The sequence below is a fragment of the Salvelinus fontinalis genome, chromosome 19 (genome assembly GCF_029448725.1).
Source record: "Salvelinus fontinalis isolate EN_2023a chromosome 19, ASM2944872v1, whole genome shotgun sequence".
Taxonomy (NCBI): Eukaryota; Metazoa; Chordata; class Actinopteri; order Salmoniformes; family Salmonidae; genus Salvelinus; species Salvelinus fontinalis.
In genome coordinates this window covers 2470107-2490209 of record NC_074683.1, presented here as the reverse complement: position 1 = coordinate 2490209, position 20103 = coordinate 2470107, and the positions used below count along the sequence as shown (strand labels likewise).

At 42.5% G+C, this 20103-nt stretch overlaps 2 protein-coding genes across 13 annotated transcripts in view; both read right to left on the bottom strand.

The window, feature by feature from the left end:
- Nucleotides 1-369: 369 nt before the first annotated feature.
- LOC129816146 (protein FAM171B-like) lies at nucleotides 370-7954 on the bottom strand. Of its 4 annotated transcripts, none has more exons than XM_055870353.1 (8): nucleotides 7304-7954; nucleotides 4837-5070; nucleotides 4557-4649; nucleotides 4032-4184; nucleotides 3707-3877; nucleotides 3422-3547; nucleotides 3187-3310; nucleotides 370-2884 (listed from the first exon to the last, which is right to left on the bottom strand). In XM_055870353.1, exons 1-8 carry the CDS (start codon nucleotides 7509-7511, stop codon nucleotides 1642-1644), a joined length of 2352 nt encoding a protein of 783 aa, XP_055726328.1. In that variant the 5' UTR covers nucleotides 7512-7954; the 3' UTR covers nucleotides 370-1641. The 4 variants fall into 4 exon arrangements, with proteins under 4 accessions (XP_055726328.1, XP_055726330.1, XP_055726329.1 ...); XM_055870355.1 differs by having other exon boundaries at nucleotides 370-2872; XM_055870354.1 differs by having other exon boundaries at nucleotides 3431-3547.
- A 99-nt stretch (nucleotides 7955-8053) lies between these two features.
- The window catches only part of dgkh (diacylglycerol kinase, eta), an 81750-nt gene continuing 69700 nt past the window's right edge, over nucleotides 8054-20103 (bottom strand). For 6 of the 9 annotated variants that reach the window (XM_055870346.1, XM_055870347.1, XM_055870344.1 and 3 more), the window contains 10 exons: nucleotides 19491-19598; nucleotides 17939-18052; nucleotides 17722-17856; nucleotides 17344-17504; nucleotides 17104-17209; nucleotides 16910-17002; nucleotides 16569-16688; nucleotides 16330-16435; nucleotides 15088-15218; nucleotides 8054-11951 (listed from right to left, as the gene is read on the bottom strand). In XM_055870346.1, the coding sequence (XP_055726321.1) occupies nucleotides 11865-11951; nucleotides 15088-15218; nucleotides 16330-16435; nucleotides 16569-16688; nucleotides 16910-17002; nucleotides 17104-17209; nucleotides 17344-17504; nucleotides 17722-17856; nucleotides 17939-18052; nucleotides 19491-19598 (1161 nt within the window). In that variant the 3' untranslated portion in view covers nucleotides 8054-11864. The remainder of the gene's footprint in view (nucleotides 11952-15087; nucleotides 15219-16329; nucleotides 16436-16568; nucleotides 16689-16909; nucleotides 17003-17103; nucleotides 17210-17343; nucleotides 17505-17721; nucleotides 17857-17938; nucleotides 18053-19490; nucleotides 19599-20103) is intronic. The other 3 variants (XM_055870348.1, XM_055870349.1, XM_055870352.1) reach the window with 1 other exon arrangement.

Below are 20103 nucleotides of genomic sequence, written 5' to 3'. Positions count from 1 at the left end.
CAACATATAATAAAAACATTGTACCAGCAAACCCAACCATTAAATTGATGCCTTATGTATTTATGTACTGTATAGCACAGGTGTCAAACTCATTCCACGGGGGGCCGAGTGTCTGCGGGTTTTCGCTCCTCCCTTATACTTGATTGATGAATTAACATCACTAATTAGTTAGGAACTCCCCACACCTGGTTGTCTAGGGCTTTATTGAAAGGAAAAAACAAAAACCTGCAGACACTAGGCCCTCCGTGGAATGAGTTTGACACCCCTGCTGTATAGTAACACGTATTTAAAAGCTTTACTGTAAGAGTTGTATTTTTTCTTATCATAACCATATGAAGTATTTCTAAATTGTTTTTATCACTACAAATGTTGATGTATGCTGCTATTTTATTTTAAAAAGCAATCAAAGACGAGAGACAATGAAAAAGCGATCAAAGTTTCCATAGAAGTGCCCCTAATACTGTATATACCTAAATACAAACTATCACTAATCATAATTAACATTGAACAGGTTGTGTTTTTGGTCATTGGCATGTCGACCGCCGAGCACCGCCCGAACAAGGAGAGGCATTGACTTCGGCAGAAGTCGTGACAATAAGCCTCTGTGCCAACCAGTGATGAGTCATTTGCAAGCAAACTCATATGCATCATAACAGGCTCACATAAGTATATTTGAAAATGTAATTACTCTTTCAATATTCTCTTGACTTAAACAACAACTCATGCCATTATAAATTGTACAAAATCTAGGGAAGACAAGAACAATAGACTTTAGTTGATAAAACCATGACTGCGGTGAAGTACCAGCAAGTACAAGCAGTTACATTTAAGTGGCAGAGGTGGAATGAGAGAAGTCTAGATTCCCGTAAACTAGATGAACAACAGCTGGTTTTCAACAGAGCGGGAGCAGCCATCTCACCCAACATACAGTTCAAGGGCTACAGGACAGGAAGATATAATTTACCACAGGACAGGATGTCTAACAGAGCAGAATCTGGTAGTAAACGTAAATCTGGAGACCATACAACTTTCCGTACTGACAAGTTAAAATGTTGCTGAGGCAAATATGTGCTTACTTCCAGGAATGTAACAGACTTTCTTTATGTGAGTATAGTCAATAACAGACAGGCTGATTCACAATGAAACTTAAGTGAAGACATGCATGGCGTGTTTGTAAAGGTGCAGTCTACACGAATGCATTCTATGTTATGAGTAAGAAATGGAACACATGAAGTGAAACTAAGATTAATTTAAGTTTCACTGTGTTTGCATTCAACAGATTAATACAATAGATTGTACAACACCACCTTTAGGCATTGTCATAACATGTTTTGACACAGTCAGTGCAATTTTATGTCTATGACTATTCACCTACACAACTTCAGCTCATGCTCCTAGTTCAGCTTTGTGAGTGGCTTTTCCTCCATGTGATGCCAGGTTCTTGTCATTGTCCTTATCATGGTTTCCTGGGGGTGAGGTGGCCCAGGGTCACACTCAGTAGGCAAACGTTGTGGCGCGTTGCAGATAGAAATGTCATGAATAGAACTGACATGAATACTTATTGTTCATGTCAGAGGGACATGTTTATTCTACATAATATATTTATATCTGAACATTCCACAATTGAGTATAGCCCTGAACTCACTGTCTCTCTGGGCAAGCACTCCGCCCCTCCCCTCTCTCCTGTGAGACGTTGGTAGCAGTTCCGCTAGATCCACTTACATCCAGGACGGTCCCCAGGGGGGCGTCATCAATCAGGGTCTGGCCCCCCATGGCGCCTTTCCCGCTGCACTTTTTGTTCAATTCCTCACCGGAGACGAGAAGGGGGGGCTTAATATGGAGCGTGGCTCTCTTGACAAAGGTGCCACTACGATCCAGCGTCGTCTGCCTATTCCCAACAGTTGGCTGGTTGTTGGGCTCGCTCATATCCACTCCAGAGTCAAGACTGGTGTCACGGCTGTCCCCTGCCGCCCTGCGTTTTCTCTTGGAGTCCGTGGCGGAGGAAGAGTTGCGGCAGATCTCTGCGGCCGGTTTGCCCTCCAGGGATACAAACCATGCCCGCGGGGCGAGAGGAGAGGGCCTGGCCCAGGTGAGCTCTGAGGGGGTCTGCTCTGAATTCTGGTCTGCTTCCTGGAGCTCGCTGAAAAAGGGACGCTCACCCCCAGGGCGGTGGCCTCCTCTTACTCTGGCCTCGCTCAGCATGCCGGGGACTGAGACGGACTCTGGGAGGCTGCTGTAGTAGCGGCTCCAGGACTCTGGCTTGAAGGTGGACGTGTCCCCGTGAAGCCCCTCCCTGCCATGCCCCTGGGAGCGCTCCAGAGTGGCCAGAGGGACCTTAGGTAAAGTCTGTGTGAGGTTGTCCATGCCCACAGTTTGTCCTTGCCCAAGGTCGTACATCGCACCTGTTCGGGGCAGGGTGGCAGACCTGCATCCCGGAGAGTGCTGCTCTGGTGAGCTCCAAAGCCCCGGAGCATGGAGGATAGCCACAGGTTGGTTGTGGAATTGGAGCAGTCTGTCCTGGAGGAACAAGATCTCATTGAGAGAGAGAGGTATTTTTATCCCCTCAGAAATGTCCCGTGTCCACAGAATGTCACTGCTGTTGACAAGAAGGGCCTGCTGCAAAGGCCTGGAGGACTCTGAACCAATAAGATCTGTACCCTCAATGTAAATGTTGAAGTCGTCATTGTACTTGGAAGTGGCTGAATCGACCAATTTGCCATCGCCCCTCATTAATAATTGGTGGGATATGTCTTCAGAGTGGGTGGAGTCTTGAGAGGACACTTCACAGAGTTGGTTGTCATTTGTCGTGGTGGTTTGGTCCATCTTCAACGACGCCATTTTGGTGGCGTGGATCCTCTTTGTCTTAGGTTCACTAGAAGAACATTTGTGGATCAAAACAGAAACCTCTCTTAGGAAATGCAAAATGTTTCTAAACACACCACCATTGAAAGGTGGATCAGATTCAAATGGTCACTATCACTATGGTATATATAATCAGTTGATATCAGATCATAACATTAGTTGACATCGTTAAAAGATATTGACAAAAATTCAAATGGGAATCAAAATATCAATTAACAGTTTGATGACACTGGAGATTTGTCAATTCACTTGGTTAATCTGGCCCATTAACGTCTAAACAATAACAGATTAGTGAGGTAACAACAAAATGAATCCATCTCTTACCTACGACAACAGAGCATCACTGCTAAAACTCCAACAAGGAAGACAAGAGTTCCTCCTAGCACAGCCACAATCAAGGAGCTATGGTAGGAGATGAAGTCCATAGGGGTGGCATGTCCCATGTAACCTATATTAACATTAGCACATAAGAGTCTGGTTAAAAGTTTGGAGAGCGTTTTAAGTTTTAAGGAGTTCTTAATGGTCACATAAATATTTTGTTGATTTGGGAAACTGCTACCTATCATACCCTTGATCGAAGGCATGGGTGCTGCTATCCAGTAGCCTAGATGAGGAGCCATAAAGGTCCAAAACAACTTCCCCTCCTCCATCTTCATAATTCCCAGTCCTCTGTTCATCCAGGCACCTGAATAATATTGATGATGTGTTGAAGACATGTATGAACTACTGATCTAGGGTCAGCCTTCCTTCCCCAAATCCTAACCTTAACCATTAGAGGGTAACATGTAAAACTGACCTTAGATCATTGTCTAGGGGAATTTCCCCCAACTACCTCTACACCCACCAGTAGTATGGTCAAAGGACCAGGCTGGCACAGCATGAGAGGCCTGCAGTCCAGAGTTGTCCCCCAGGGGTAGAGTGATCTGTACTGGCCCGGTCACCTGGATCTCTCTGCCATTGGACAAGAGTTGAGCACTGACAGCTGCTATGGGGCTCAACTCAATGCTGCTGTATCCTGAAACACAAAACACTTACTTTAAGACCTTTAAAATACAAAAGATAGATGAAAAAGTTCTTATCATTACAGTATTGCTAATTTGTAGGCCGTTGTCTCTTGCTCTGTACCTCCCTCCGAATGTGGTTTGGAAAAGCTGCACAAACACACATACCTGACTGGTTGATGAGAAGGCCAGTGGTGTAGCGGTCTTTCCCAGTGGGAGGCTGAGGCGTTGTAATGTAAGCTCTGAAAGAGGAGAGGCTTCTTCTGTCTGTCAGGTTCAGGAGACTCTTAGGGAACTGGACCCTGGGCTGAGACAAGGCATCTACAGATGAAAAGACATATGGTAATTAAGAAGATAAATTACAAAAACAAGGCAATGTTTAGCTAATGTTCAAGAACTAGGACCTATGAAAAAGAGTAGCTACCCGTACACTCTTAGAAAAAAAGGTTCCAAAAGGGTTCTTTGACTGTCCCCATAAAAGGTTCTACATGGAACTCATAAGAGTTCTACATAGAACCAAAAGGGTTCTACCTGGAACCCAAAAGAGTATTTGAAAGGGTTCTCCTATGGGGACAGACGAAGAACCCGTTTAGGTTCTAAATAGCACCTTTTTTTCTAAGAGTGTAAATAAAGCATCATAGAATGGATAATAACAGGAAAGTAAATCAGACAATAAAGACGCAACATAGATACCAGATGTTTTGCCAGTTATCAGAACTGAATCGTCAAACCACCAGATGTTGCCTTGGTGTATGGACAACAGGGACATGGTCACAGCTGAAAATACTGCAATAAACCAGAAGAGAAAAGGCATGGTGAAACTTTCCATAGGCACTTGCTTGATTTGATCCCCACACAGTCACTACGTAGTTGTTATATTGAGAAACTAGACGGCGCTCTCACATTAGAATTCAACAGCTACTGCAATGACAAGCCTCCACGACGAATACACACACACACCACACACACTTACTTGGTATCCTGGTGGTTTTCCAGGGCAGCAGGGTGAGCAGGTAACTATCCATGCTAGCCACGATGGTGAGGGGTAACCCCAGTTGGTAGGGCACATGAAGAAAAACTCTACCGTCCTCAGTGGTGAGAGCAGAGTTGGTTCTGGTGTAGTTCACATACACCTCCACTGTGGCTAGGCTCAGGACGTGGCGGGTTGACATGTCATTGACCTGGACCTTCAGAGGGAATTCAGAGCCTGGAGAAAGCAAAGGATAAATTCATTTCAATGATCAAATGTTTTTCCTTTTTACAATTCGATACTGTAATGTAGACAACACTGATTGCCAATATTTTTTAGCAATGATATAGTCCTGATTAAAGCAAAATAGGCCTTATAAGGAACATTAAACAAAACCATTTGAGGATTTCCCTGTGGATGTCGATTCAATTGTCCCACGGGACCTACGTGATGCAGAAACTCAATTTGGCCAATTATTGAGAATATATAAAGACGTTTGAAAGATAACATTGTGCTACATCAGCAAACAGGCTAATAAAGATATTGTCCGGCTATCAAATACTGTCTTTGGGCTGATTTTATAGAGGTGGACAGGTGACAATAAATCTCTGGGTAGGCTTATATTACATCACTTTCAACAATCCTGCAGTTTTCAGATCAGTAGAGATGAAGGAGAGATGTGAAGGAGAAGAAGCCTGCCCTACAGCCACTTCACACTCATGTTCGACCATGCAGTCTTAGTGGGCCAACATGACAGAAGGGCCTGATTAATCTGCAGTGGAGGTGAATAATACCAGATTACTATAATCTACTTGTTTGGAGAATTGGGGACCACGTCTGAGAGATTTACGGGTTTGGACAGAATGGGGGTTTCCGGCCTATGAGGTCATCATTCCAATAGAGATGGCTAGATAGGTGGAATCACATGCTATAACCTCAAATTAGATGGAGATTGAGAAGCCAGCTATAGTTGGTAACGTCAATCATATGACATGATATGTAGAATATCTTTTGAGACTTGGAAGCAGAACATGGTTTCAGTGGGAATTAGGCTACATCATGCAGGAAAGTGTGTGTGTTTGTGTGTGTGTGTGTGTGTGTACACAAATAGGAGGAGCAGATGGGCCTGTGGAGACTGATCCTCTATGGCTCCGGTTCAGACACTGCTGTGTTGGGATTAAGCCATTCCCTCTACAATTGCACAACATCACCGGGACAATCCAAGTCGAATTGCTGTCCTATAGACACCATACTGAAATGTATAAAAAAGTGGAATGGTGCTGAGATTTAGGTAATTTCGATTCTTACAGTTAGCCTTGTCCCATATCTGTTTGTGCCGTCTTACCAACCCCTATGGTCATTGGCAAGGCAATAGCAAACATATCTGGGACCAGGCTAGTTTATGGTAAGACCTTGTAGGGGGTGTCATGTTGTCCAGCAGAGAGGACAATAAAACAGTGTGACCATGTTAGGAGACACACCAGGAGGAATTCAACAACTAATTAAAATGATCCAAGTCCTTGTCTTAGCTTCTTCAATGTGGGACAAACAATCAAAAAAAAAAAAAAAAAAAAAATCAAATCAAATTCCTGATCCCATTAGTCTGGTCCTAGACCTCTTTGTGCTGTCTTGCCCACCCAATATATAACAATGACCATATGAATAGGCAAGAGAGCACAAAGAGATCTGGGACAAGGCTACTGAACATCTGGTATAGTGATAAAAGGTGCCTTTTGTTCTTTTTTTGTGAATAAATGTTCCTTATTGGACACAATGAGCTAGAAGTGCATGTGAATAAGCATTATGCTAATTAACTCCTACACAATGAATAAATCATAAAGACTCTGAACAGAAATATGAATGCAAGCCTGTCATTCATTCAGCGTTTTAAACGAGTAGGCAGCCTGCTGTGTAGATGCTTTGAGGACCTTGGATCATGCTGTAATGGTGGTCCAAACTCCAAACCAATATCATGACTAGCAAAATGAAACACGTTTGGCTTTGGAAATGAGCTGTTCGTTCTAGTTCATTCATACTCTGAATGACATTATCTGCTAAATATTCTTCACTCTCCTTGCTGACTAACAAACAGCAGATGGATGGGTATGCAGAGCACAGCATGTCTTACATTGTGGTATTTTTGGCTTACAGAACACCTAGTGGGAATTCTACCGCAATTTAAACTGAATCTCTCATTCAACGGTTCTCTGAAGGGAAAAGGAAAAATATAACAAACCTGTGCTGCCTCACCTGTAGACCTATCATGCAAGTATGGCATACTATGCACATTTAAAATATCTAATGATGTAAAATGATCATGAAACACAATGATAATTTATGAGATTAAAATGATAGTTTGTTGGCTATCTATACAGTTTACACAATATTATTTTAACACCACACACTTTGAAGATCTTTATTCATAACCAGGAGCCAAATTCCATCTATTAACTGATTGGCGAACACATACCTGACAAGTAGACTGATGCTGTCTGGTCCTGATGCTGAATTTGTTGAACCACTTGCTGGTCTGCTGCGCCCTTAACAATAAAGTTTACAATATCGTCGTCATCGCGCTGTGCCATCTGGCCCGCGGCAGACAAACTGCTTGCGGTGAATCTCATCCCATCCCTGTAGAATAGCGCTAATAACAACAGATAAACTCCTAATACTGACATGACTACTTGCAGTTACAAAGCGAGACATAACGGTAAACATTAGGCATGAGTCCCACATTATCCTCCACGTGGTAGGCCATTGTAGTTCTCCAAGCGATGCAATTAGTTCAACATGAACATCCTCGTTCAGAATATACTGTCACTACCAGTACCAGCATGCAAGACAGGTCTGTAGTCTTTGACAAACCCCACCCCTTTTGTCCTATTAAAATGTAGCCTAATGCTTTTCGTTTTTTGAATGTCTGTTTTTTGAATATCTGTGTATAGGCCTAAGTATATACACAATTGTATGTAGGCCTACTTTACAGGAACAGATAATAAATAGCCCAGTACCAGTTAATTAGTAAACAAGTACATTAACTGCCTATATGAGTTGTCCTCTCTACATTGGTTTTGTAAAAATGTGATGAAACAAACACCATATGTAATGATGGTAATACGGTCTATGGCACAAAACACATTGTGTACGCATTCACTTCTACTGAAGGAGGAAGATATGAACGGGTAGCCTTGTTTTTAAGGCGCCTAAGAAAATGTACAACAAAGTTGAACCATTTATTTAATCAGAATACAAAAATACACATCTCAGTGACTTCCATATTGTAATAAATAGTTAACCATGCATTCTAACCATAAAAAGGCACAGCAAACAGTCACTTATTAGTCATAAAAATGACCAACTACTTCACCAAAATCATCCAGATAGTAACACAGGTGACAACTGTAACATTATATTCCAAAGATGAAAACACAGTTACACATCATCATATTGTTTAACCTTAGGCAATAAATATGCAAATATTGTATATCTATGTATATTTATTCTTAAAACTGTGCCATTGTAAACATAATGTAAACAAATGAAACTCACTTCTCTTCCACCATGTTATAGACCATCATCCTAAAATATCCTCACATAGGGTTTGGTTGGTTCATGAAAACCAGGCAGTTTGCAGCATTATATATACACACAACACTGGAAAAACATGGAGTAGGTTGAAGTTGCCCTTGGATGCTGATCTAAGGTCAGTTCTGCGTTTTCCCCTTCTAATTGTTATGGTAAGGATTGGGGGAGGTAAGCTGATCTTAGATCTGTGCGTACGGGAAACCTCTCCCCAGATTGGAGAACTTAAGCTCTGTCTCTAAGCCTGGAGTGGGGTCTAACACAGTCATGCAAAACCAGGCAGAGACCCTTCAGACAGACACACAAAGCCTGTGAACTAAAGCTTTGAGTTTGACCTGCAGTGAGGAAATGCACAGCTCAGATTAAAGCACATTGAGCTGAAAACACAGACATAAACTACCTAGATTGCACTTGAATTCAGACTACTGAACATGTGGTTTTAATATGAATACAGAACTATGTATTCGAATGTTAAACCACTCTGAGAACAAGAGCTAGGCCTACTTAAAATGAATCAATATTCAATGTGTCTGTGATACCAGCCCATAACAAAGCCACTTAAAGACAACAAGACATGACTGTGGCACAAACAAAGAACTGATAGTCATCTGACTGTCACACAATGACTGACATACAGTTAATGATCAAGAATTGTGGGTTGGGTACTTAGGATTTCATAAAAGATTGAAAGTTCAGAATATGTTTAATTCATATCTTTGGTTAGGAACCTAGCTAGCTTGGGGCTATGAACTTTAATTATTATAATATTATTTATTTTTTTACAACAATCATACTTGCAATAAAGCACATTTATTTTGTCTAGACTATTTTTTACTAAGGTAGGACTAGAAAAAAAAGTTCACGTTTCAGGACATTTAAAGGCCTCATGATTTGGGTTTCATGTTATTAAAAAAATACGTGACTGTGAGGATAGTCTATATGCTTCTTGATATTGTCAATTCTCTTAAGAAGTCACCAAAAGAGAGGTTGGTGGGAAACTATGAATTTCAAGTTGTGATATGTGGCACCCTCTAAGAATATTGTAGGTAATGCTTTATTTTACAGTCCTATATTTACACTGCACAATTATGGAGTATTAGATACAAGCTACTTTCTGGCGCTAACTTCAACTAAATGAACACAATTGGTAACAAAAAGATTAATTGCTTTCGCAAAGAATCCTAAAGAAGCCTAAATGTAATTACCATGTGATCATGAATGATAACTTCCTATTTCCATTTGGTAGTAGATATTGGGGTACAGGAGGACTGTACAATAAAGCGAGCCAAGATCCTGATATGAACAGTTTTGTTCAGGTAAAAAAACATTATAATAATAATCATTGGATCAATTGATATTACAAGTTGGCCGATCAATGATAAACATACAGTTGTTGCTAAGTATTTAGCTGATGTAAATGAACATACAAGGGATCGTATATAAATACATAGAACAACAGTCAGGTCTGCCTGTTCAACAGTCTATGATTTCCTGCATCCTGCTTTGAGAATCATCCTGGAAGCACAGAGGAACGAGACTAAAAACCAGTGAGATGTTGGAAGAATTTTTGAATTAAAATTAACTAGTTAAAAACGCTATTTAATTTAAAAGTCCGTCCGTGTATACAAAACCCTTTCGGTTTTCCCCACAGCGAAACAACATGTCAGAGAGACTGTATCAAAACCACTACAATATTGCACCTCCATTAAAATACAACAGCATTAAACAAATACGGGAGAGATTAGTCTACTTAACAAAAGCAATAATCTACAATTGGTGTTTATGGTGCAAATTAATAAACAATATCATCAAAACGTGTTAGCTGTTGACACTGCATGTCATGTGGGCAATCTACAAAGGCATTGGACTAGAATAACTACTAACAGTGTATCATACACTGGTTTAGATTGCATATATACAATGCATACTTAGCATCACATACAAATATACCCTGTAATGCAACCAATCTAACAAAATTAGTGTCCTATTAACATTACATATCACACTGAGCAATTTAGAAAGGCTGCACATTAGCAAAACTCCTTTGCTCCTCAGCTGCTCTACTTAAATCAATGTATAACTCCTATTCCCACTACCATAGTGTTACTCTGTGAAATACTGAGTGTTTAAATGATAAAGATTGAAGTAAAATGTATCTACTGATATGAGGATGTAACTTTGCAAACACCCAAAATGGAAAAGTGCCTATTAAGTATTCCATAAAAATATGAAATTGTTGGCTTACAACCATCAACTTCACTCCCTCTATACGTGACTGCTATTTATCTCAAACATTATAACAAGATTTTCACTACTTTCAAAGTTAACATTTAAGTTCGGAAGTGTCTTGGACATTCACTTTGGTACTGATTTTCACATCAACAGAAAACGTGTCAAATGACAAAACATAACTCCTAATATGTAATCTGATAACTTGTCTTAAATTCTGATGTTTTCTTACCAATAAAGCACATTTACAATAAAATGACTCAAATATGGCACATGACATAGGTCTTTGACACAGAATCATCATGCAAAAACAAATAAATAAAAGTCATCAACATTTTTTTTCTATTCAAACCAAAATGATGCTTTCAGTAGTAACAAATGGCATAATAATACTAAAGTCATATTAAAAAAAAAAAATTGTTCAAGTGTTATCTTTTTACACCAAAAAATCGAAACACTATTCATGCAATTCCAAATAGATATCCAAAGTCAAGCTAGCATAGCATGCAACATATGTCTCACTGTTTTCAGAGACCTCGCTTCACTCTCTTTAGGTTGTGATGTTGCATCTCTCCTTCTCCCAGGGCACATCTGTAATCCCACCCTATTCCCTACATAGTGCACCACTCAAAAGTCGAGCTCTACACAGGGAATAGGGTGCCATTTGGGACGTAGGCCATCGCCTCTGGTGTAAACAGTGAAAGCAGGGTATTGTGACTGTCGTGTTGCATCTGTAGCCATCTACTGCTAAGCAAAGAGCCAGTAAGCCAATCACAAAGCCATACGGTACTGTATTGAAATGGACACACTCACACCCCACTGGTAGGACACACTCATGGAAGTCACCTTGTTGCTACTTGGATTGGGCCTTCTCTACGATGCCAGGCGACCAATCAAACTTTTATAATGATGATAAGTTGCATACCTGATTGTGCCATGAATGGAAATATGATTTTAGAAAAATGGCTTTTTGTGAAGATCCATGACTTCCTTCTTTGCACTGTCAACTGCTTTCAAGTTCCATCTTCCATTTTGGCACCAATCACAGCCTCACTAAAACATTTCTGTTGTAAAGCTTCTCTGAAACAGCATTCCCAAATTCATCCACAGGAGCAAATCCATCCATTCATCCCAAGATACCAGGCATTCAGCTCTTCCTGCGGAGCTCCAAAATACTTCCTCTGTGGTGGAGGGGCACTTCCTCTCCAACTACTTCTGGGTTAGAGGTCAATCATGGCGGTCTTAGCCAGGTCCTTAGTTCCCTGAAGAATTCTCTTCATATGACCCACTTTCGATATCCCCAGATCCTGTGGAGAGACGATGACATCTTAAGAACATTGACTCTACTATTTAAAAACTAAATCATTATAGAACTCAGTGTATATCACTATGTAGGACCTCTTAAAGCTAGAATCCAGAGTTCAAACAAAGACTAGGCAGTTGGTAAAAAGTAAAGGGATGGGCCTGGAGAAATGTAACTACTCTCAAATTCATAGACAGGGCTATGGATGCATATACTGACCATCCATTATATATAAATGATAGTTTTAACTATGTGTTGAGGCTATACAATGTATGTTTACCTTTAGTTGTTTACAAACATTGGAGTAAAACAATCTTTTATGTTGGTTTCTGATGGGTTATGACAGTTAAATTAAGCCCACAATGGATTCATAAGTTATATTCTTCAAGAATCAACAAGTATATATGATTAATATATAAGTCAAAAAATGGATTTAGCAACGAAGAAATCTAGCTTTAAAGGCAGCCAGTAATACACGTTTCACTTCATGTGTGCTGAATATGTCTCATAGTGCCAGATGTTACAAAGCAGCAGGTCCTGTAGTGTAAAAACAATATCTTCTGGTCAATGACAAAACAGACAGTGTGAACAGATGTGTCGTGCTGTACCTACCTTTCAATAACCCTTGCAAATATTCAAACGTGGAACACGCTACTGAACAGCATGTAGCTGCCACTGTTTGTATTTATGATCCTTTGGCCATTTTCTGTGTGATAGTTTGGTAATACCAATTAAAGCCAAATAGCATGCTTTAGGCACTCAAAATGTCTTATAATAGGGATTATAAACTGGGTGGTTCGAGCCCTGAATGCTGATTGGCTGAATAACACAGGTATGACAAAACATTTATTTTTACTGCTCTAATCACATTAGTAACCAGTTTATAATAGCAACAAGACACCTCGGGGGTTTGTGGTATATGGACAATATACCACGGCTAAGGGGTGTATCCAGGCACTCCGCGTCGCGTCGTGCTTAAGAACAGTCCTTAGCCGTGGTATATTGGCCATATACATCACACCCCCTCAGGCCGTATTGCTTAATTATAATATGTTTAATACTTACATGCTGCAAAGCATTATAACCCACTGGGCACAGACGTCATTTCAACGTATAGTTTTGATTTACAATTGGTTGGATAGTCAACCAAGGTGGGAAAAAAAAAATCTTAATAATTTCAATTTCATAATAAATTGGGTGGAGAAAAAAAAAGAAGAAATTCCAGTATGTTGATGACTTTTCGTAAATCCAATCAGTTTTCCACATTGATTCAACGTCATCACATATTTTTGGGTTTGTTGAGATGACGTGGAAACAACGTTGATTCAACCAGTGTTTGCCCAGTGGGAAGGGCCTCTTACATGCGTATGACAAGTCTTACAATGCATTATAACGGCATCATAATGCATTTTACCTGTAAGTGTTAAAGGCTCAGTGCAGTCAAAAATGTGATTTTACTGTGTTTTATATACATTTCCACACTAAGAGGTTGGAATATTACTGTGAAATTGTGACAATTATGATAATGCCCTTTTAGTGTAAGAGCTGTTTGAAAAGACTGCCTGAAATTTCAGCCTGTTTTGGTGAGATGGAGTTTTGGCCATCCATGGTGACATCACCATACGTTAAATGAGTTTATAGACCAATACAAAAATTATTCCAAACCTCTCTGCCAATAACAGCTAGTTTTCAGTTATCCCCTCACCACTCCCAGACAGTCCTAGCAAAATTCTTGCTTGAGAAATGTCCCTTTACTAAGAAGCTATTTTTTTATTAAAAACAATCACAGTAAGGTACTTAATTGTTACCCAGAAATGATTTCAAGTTGATATAAAAACAGCTGCATGGGACCTTTAAGTAAAATGTTACCATGTTTCTAAATATGATCCCAAAAAAAAAACTTTTATTTTTTCATTGGATAATGGTGGTATTTCCATAGCAATATGGAGGGTACAGATTTGTAATGAGGACACACACACACACACACACACACACACACACACACACACACACACACACACACACACACACACACACACACACACACACACACACACACACACACACACACACACACCACACACACCACACACACACACACACACAAACACAGAGAGAAAGAAACACTGGCACAGTCCAAGGTATGGTAGGCCAGTTGCTCATATGGATGTGTGCATGTGTGTGTCTATTACTAATGTCAGAAAGTCATCCTACTCGCTTTGCCCTCATTCAATCCCCCCACTGTATATCCCATAGGATCACTGGTACATGAAACTGATAGACTTTTCAGTCTATTAAAAAACATTGTTTAAATGACACTCCATCATCTCCATTGGATGTTTTGGTCATAAACAAGGTGTCTAAATTGTTCTCGCTGAGGTGTTTTCTCAGAGTGGAGTCAACAGTGGACATCTTTCTCCTATAACTCCAAGTATCTGTCACCCATGTTAAGCATCACTCCAAAAAAGCATGTTCGCTCACACACCCCTGTGGGTCGGCTTCCCTGGGAGTTGGTGTGCCTCTGTCCGTGAATACTATATGTCGCTCATACTTAAATCAGCTTTTAGTCTTGCCTATGGTGGCACCCCAACCCTCCTTTACCCTTCGTGACCCCTCCCACTCCCCCAGCACTCCCTCCCCCATTCCCCAGCCCTGTCCCGTTTCCAGTTCGCACACAGTACCATTGGAGACTGGGGGGTTAGTGAGTCGCAGCCAGTCTCCTGCGGTAGGTAAGCAACACTCTCACACACAGAGGAAGCCAAGCAGAGCAGTGCAGCACAGAGTAGCAAACAGGGAGACAGCTAACGGCCAACAGAATCAGAGAGAAAGAGATGGAGAGAAACGGAGAGGAAGAGAGAAAGAGAGTTGATCTGGGGATAGATGAGGTAACGGGTGTGTGTGTGTGTGTGTGTGTGTGTGTGTGTGTGTGTGTGTGTGTGTGTGTGTGTGTGTGTGTGTGTGTGTGTGTGTGTGTGTGTGTGTGTGTGTGTGTGTGTGTGTGTGTGTGTGTGTGTGTGTATGCATTAGCGTGTGTGTATGTATTAGCGTTTGTGTGTGCATTATGTTTGAGTGTGTGTGTGTGTGTGTGTGTCTCTCTGTGTGTGTTATGTTTGAGTGTGTGTGTGTGTGTGTGGGTGTACCTTCAGGTCCCTCCTCTCCAGGTGCAGCAGTTCCGAGCCTCGGATGTCGTGGCGTGTGAAGGTGTCTCTGTACTCTCCCAGACTGAGTTGCTCCAGCCAGACGCCCACTTCCTCTGTGCCCCATCTCTCCACTACACACACATATAGAGCAAGAAGGGGCTCGCTCAGTGTGAGACCCTCGCTCACGTGCACACACACACAAATTGGGACGTACACCCACATCCACACACGCGCTTGTAGACACAGACATACACACAATCAGAGAAATAAAATCCCAATAGAGGGATAGGAAAACAGGGAGAGGAGAGGTAGAGAAGGAAAGGAAGGGAGGGAGGGAGAGGAAATGCGGCAGCGGATGGCGGGAAAGAGGGGTTAACAGAGATGTCAGAGGTTGGTTGGTCGGAAAAACAGGGCTGTGGCCAATGGCCTTCCAGAGAGGCTGAGGGCATGCAGGTTATCCACCAATCAGAACACAGACGTACAGGAAGTAGGAGGGAGAGGGAGGTGGAAGCCTGTGCAACCTACAGGAATGCCCCATCCAATCAACACCTTGCCCTGCCTCACTGTAGGCAGGACTAACACACTCCCAACCAATCAGACAGGGTCCTAAAGCAGAGGACCAGCCAACCCCTGGCATTCTATTTGTATCCATTCTACTGTCTGTCTGGCATCATATCTCATTTCACCCCAAAACAATGAGACGAGAGTTCAGCTGGAGCAAGCATACAGCAGAAATGGCTTGTTTTCATGTTCTATTGGCAGTAATATTCATAAACAAATGCAGTCAATGTTCAGTTGTATCAGTCGTCATGAAGGCAAAAAGGTGTTCAAATACAGAAAATGTCTTTCTCTGGGCAACCCCAGGATTTTTGGCCCTGCGTCCACCACCCTCACCCTGTCTTTGGCCTTGGTTTGTGCCTGCTGTACATGCGTAGACAGGTGTATGAGACCATGAACAGAGAAAAGAAGGGTGCTCTTGGATGGCTGGGGACCGGGGAGACAGAGATCACAGAGACAATCCCTGACACCACACCCCAGTGTGTGCATTTCATCCACTATATGTAGGCCACAGAGACGGTAAAGACCTTAGTTCTAAACCTATGTAGTTACTTTCTCAAACAGACGATAAAACAAAACAACGTATTGTGATATTTACACATTATATACACATTTGTTGCGTGTGTGTTTGTGTGTGTGTGTATACAAAGCCTGTGGAGAGAGACACAGAAGACCAACACGTACCTGACTGAGGGCTGGTCTTCTTGGTAGCTTTCTCTTTCTTGAACTTTGGCACAATTCTGAACATGCTGCTACGACTGTTCCTCTTGCCATACTCTAACGAGGGGTCCTGAGAGGGACACAAGTGTAGGATTAGAAGTGTGTGTGTGTGTGTGTGTGTGTGTGTGTGTGTGTGTGTGTGTGTGTGTGTGTGTGTGTGTGTGTGTGTGTGTGTGTGTGGTGTGTGATGTGTGTGTTCTCACCTCATCTTCATTGGGCTGCAGTATATGGTATAACCAGGGGATATCCACTAGTTTGCCTAGCTCCATCTCCACACTCTGCAGAGCACTGGATAAAGACTCTTCATCTGAGGGTTCCAGTTGCTGCGGATGGACACACACACACACACACACACACACACACACACACACACACACACACACACACGAGTTGGGCAGGAAGGATACATTCCTGTACAGAGACTGTGTACGACGAAGTTACCCTTGATACGGTTTGGCGTATTCCCTCCTAAATAGTTCAGGTTAGAATTTAGGAAGGCTAAACTGATCCTAGACCCTGCACATCTTCTTAGATTGTAACTCACCAGTGATACTCGTCCCACCAGAAGGGATTCAGTCTCGTTGTGTAAAGCCTTCACATTGCTGGCTACTTCTATAGCTGTGTTCCTGGCCATACTCTGGCGACAAGGCAATACAAACAAACCTGATATTAGACAACTAAATTCCCACACACACACTCCTCACATCACACAGATAACCTGTTGATGACGTCCCTAACCTCTGGGAACTTTGGGTGCGTCTTGTTGATGGCATGTGACGAGGCGTTGACGGCGTGAGCAAGCTCCTGCTCTAGAAGCCCATTGGTCTTGGCTGCCTCACAGATCCTGTGATTGGAGAGGGGAGTCAGAGGGCAGAGTTCTGGCTGCTGATTGACAGAGGGTTTTTACAGGTACAGTATTCAATATAAAGGACAGATAACTGTGTAGAATGGAGCGAAATGAGGTGGTCGCGTGTGTACCTGGTGATGAGCTCGTCCGCTGCACGGGCAACCAGCTGTACGAGGGCTACCTCCTCCTCAGTGGCCAGGTCCACAGACTGCTGGGGGTAAAGGTGAGGCCGCAGGGGCAGCTTGTCATACTTCAGCTTGTCCTCCCACGACTTCAGAGTGTTCTCAAACGCCTGCACATGGACAGGGAGGGGACACACAGGGAGAACAGGAGTTCACATCCACAGACAGAGCATCTTGGGCATGCCCTTCTCTTTCTTCCTCTTAGCATCTCTTTCTCTCCCTTCCTCCCTATATTATTGCCCATTGACTGTATGTCCTCTTTTTCTCACACTCTGGGGCTCCCTCCCTACTTCCTACCCCCCCTCCTTCTCTCCATCCCTCGCTCACCCTGTCTCTGGTCAACATCTGGGCTCTGTTCTTGTGTTGGATCTTGATGACTCCAGGAGGTTGTACCCAGGCCTCCCCGTCCACTTGGATAGGAACACCCTCATCTCCCAGGATCGTGATCTTCACTGAGCGACACTGACAGGGGAGGAAAGAGTCATATGGCGAAAAACCACAGTATGATACAAGTAGTGTGTGCACGTTTGCGCGGGTGTGTTACCTGTGCTATGCGGTGGTGTTGTAGTTTGATGACTCTGGACACAGCCATCTGCATACTGCCGAACACGGCTACCACCTCCAGGATTTTATCGTCGAACGACGGGGCACAGAAGATCTAAACACACAATAATAGAGGCAGGGGTTAAAACACAATGAACGCATTTACAGTACATTGCTTTAAAGTATTTTTGATAATGCTCACTGTGTGGGGGGGATTTTTCTTGTGGTACATCAGTCTCATCAACATTATCACAATCGTCATCATCACCATCACCCTCCATTGAAAATGAATGTTTTCTGACAATTCCTTCACCTCCAAATCATCTAGTGAAAACGAGGGGTTAGAATTTAGATTGAAAGACTCTGGAGTTAAAGGTCTCTCTAACTTGATATTGATTTCTCTGTCCACATTGTCCATGATAAGGTCAAGGCCGTGATGAATTAGACATCATTCTACTGCACAATTTCTCCGCTCCGATACACTCAGAAATGCCACTTTAAATGCAGATCTGTACTATTCAGCCTGCTGCACGTCAAAGGCTCAAAGAGAGAGAGGTTGTGAGCTATTGTATTGTAGTTCAGACTAATTCCACTAGATGGAACCCTACTCACAATAACACATCTACGCAACTGGTTTGTTTTCATTGTGGCCAAAACAGTCAGGTCTGTAGATGGTTAATAGTTTGAACACAGGCTAAGAAATAAGTTTGTGTGTGCGTGTGAATTTACTGTAAGTGTGTATGTGTGTGTTTAGAGACAAGAGAGTAAACTTTCAGGATGACGTGTGTGTTGGATCAGTTCCACTGTATGTTCTCTCCCAGCTGCTTCCTCTACCCCAGCACAGCCATTACATAACAACACCACGTCACAGACAGAGGTAACCTCACTGGACTAGGGGCCACTCCAGGGAGGTGTGTGTGTGTAATGCGTCTGCGCGTGTGTAGCAAACCCGACACTCCAATCCGTCAGCAGCCCTTGTACTATCTGAGTCTTAAACAAACAAGTCGATAGGCGGCCACCTCTCTCACCAGGGGTCATACTCAGGCCCCGACACTGGGAGCGAGAGGAGAGGGTTTAAACACATCTAAACACGTCACAGGACCAAATCAGCTCCAGTAATAAAGCACACGTTACTGAACAACAATAACCCAGAAGTGTTATCATTCTCTTTGCCTCTCCAACAAGACTGAGCCAGCAGCCACAAAGTGACAACCAAGACAACAAGAGTCCTTGGGATCTGGAAAGGTGTTGTACACAAAGGCAGTATTATCAGTATGGTTGTAAGGGTTGAGGTGCCACTTAGTGGCGTAAACAGGTCATCCCGTGCAAATACCAGAAGCCTGACTCTCATTTAGCCTCCTGTACATCATCCTCAGGAAGAAAACACTAAGACACTTTTCACACTACTGAACCAAGCCGAGTAGTACACACACACACACACACACACACACACACACACACACACACACACACACACACACACACACACACACACACACACACACACACACACACACACACACACACACACACACACAGAGAACAGTACTCACGTCATCCTCCTTGGTGCCTCCCCAGAAGTTGGTTCCTCCAGCGTAGCTGGGGATGTTCAGCACCGCGATGCCCTGAAGGCTGGGCAAGGGGATGTACTGACCGTCACACTGGAACACACAAAGAGTTAGTTAGGTTCTATTTCAACACGAAGAAGCTGTAGACTGGCCAGGGGTATGTACAGTGCGTTCAGAAAGTATTCAGACCCCTTGACTTTTTCCACATTTTGTTAAGTTAAAGCCTTATTCTAAAATTGATTTAATTGGGGTTTTTCCTCATCAATCTACACACAATACCCCATAATGACAAAGCAAAAACAGGTTTTTAGATTTTTTTGCAAATTTATACAAATAAAGAAAACTGAAATATCACACTTACATAAGTATTCAGACCATTTACTCAGTACTTTGTTAAAACACCTATGGCAGAGATTACAGGCTCGATTCTTGGGTATGACGCTACAAGCTTGGCACACCTGTATTTGGGGAGTTTCTCACAATCTTCTCTGCAGATCCTCTCAATCTCTGTCAGGTTGGACGGGGAGCGTCGCTGCAAAGCTATTTTCAGGTCTCTCCAGAGATATTCGATCGTGTTCAAGTCCGGGCTCTGGTTGAG

Coding starts and splice junctions, on each gene's coding strand:
- LOC129816146 (XM_055870353.1), bottom strand. CDS start 7,511: ATGTCAGTATTAGGAGTTTATCTGTTGTTATTAGCGCTATTCTACAGG. Junction 3,311..3,421: donor TTCGATCAAGGGTATGATAG/GTAGCAGTTTCC, acceptor ATGTTAATATAG/GTTACATGGGACATGCCACC. Junction 2,885..3,186: donor GTGATGCTCTGTTGTCGTAG/GTAAGAGATGGA, acceptor TTTGATCCACAA/ATGTTCTTCTAGTGAACCTA.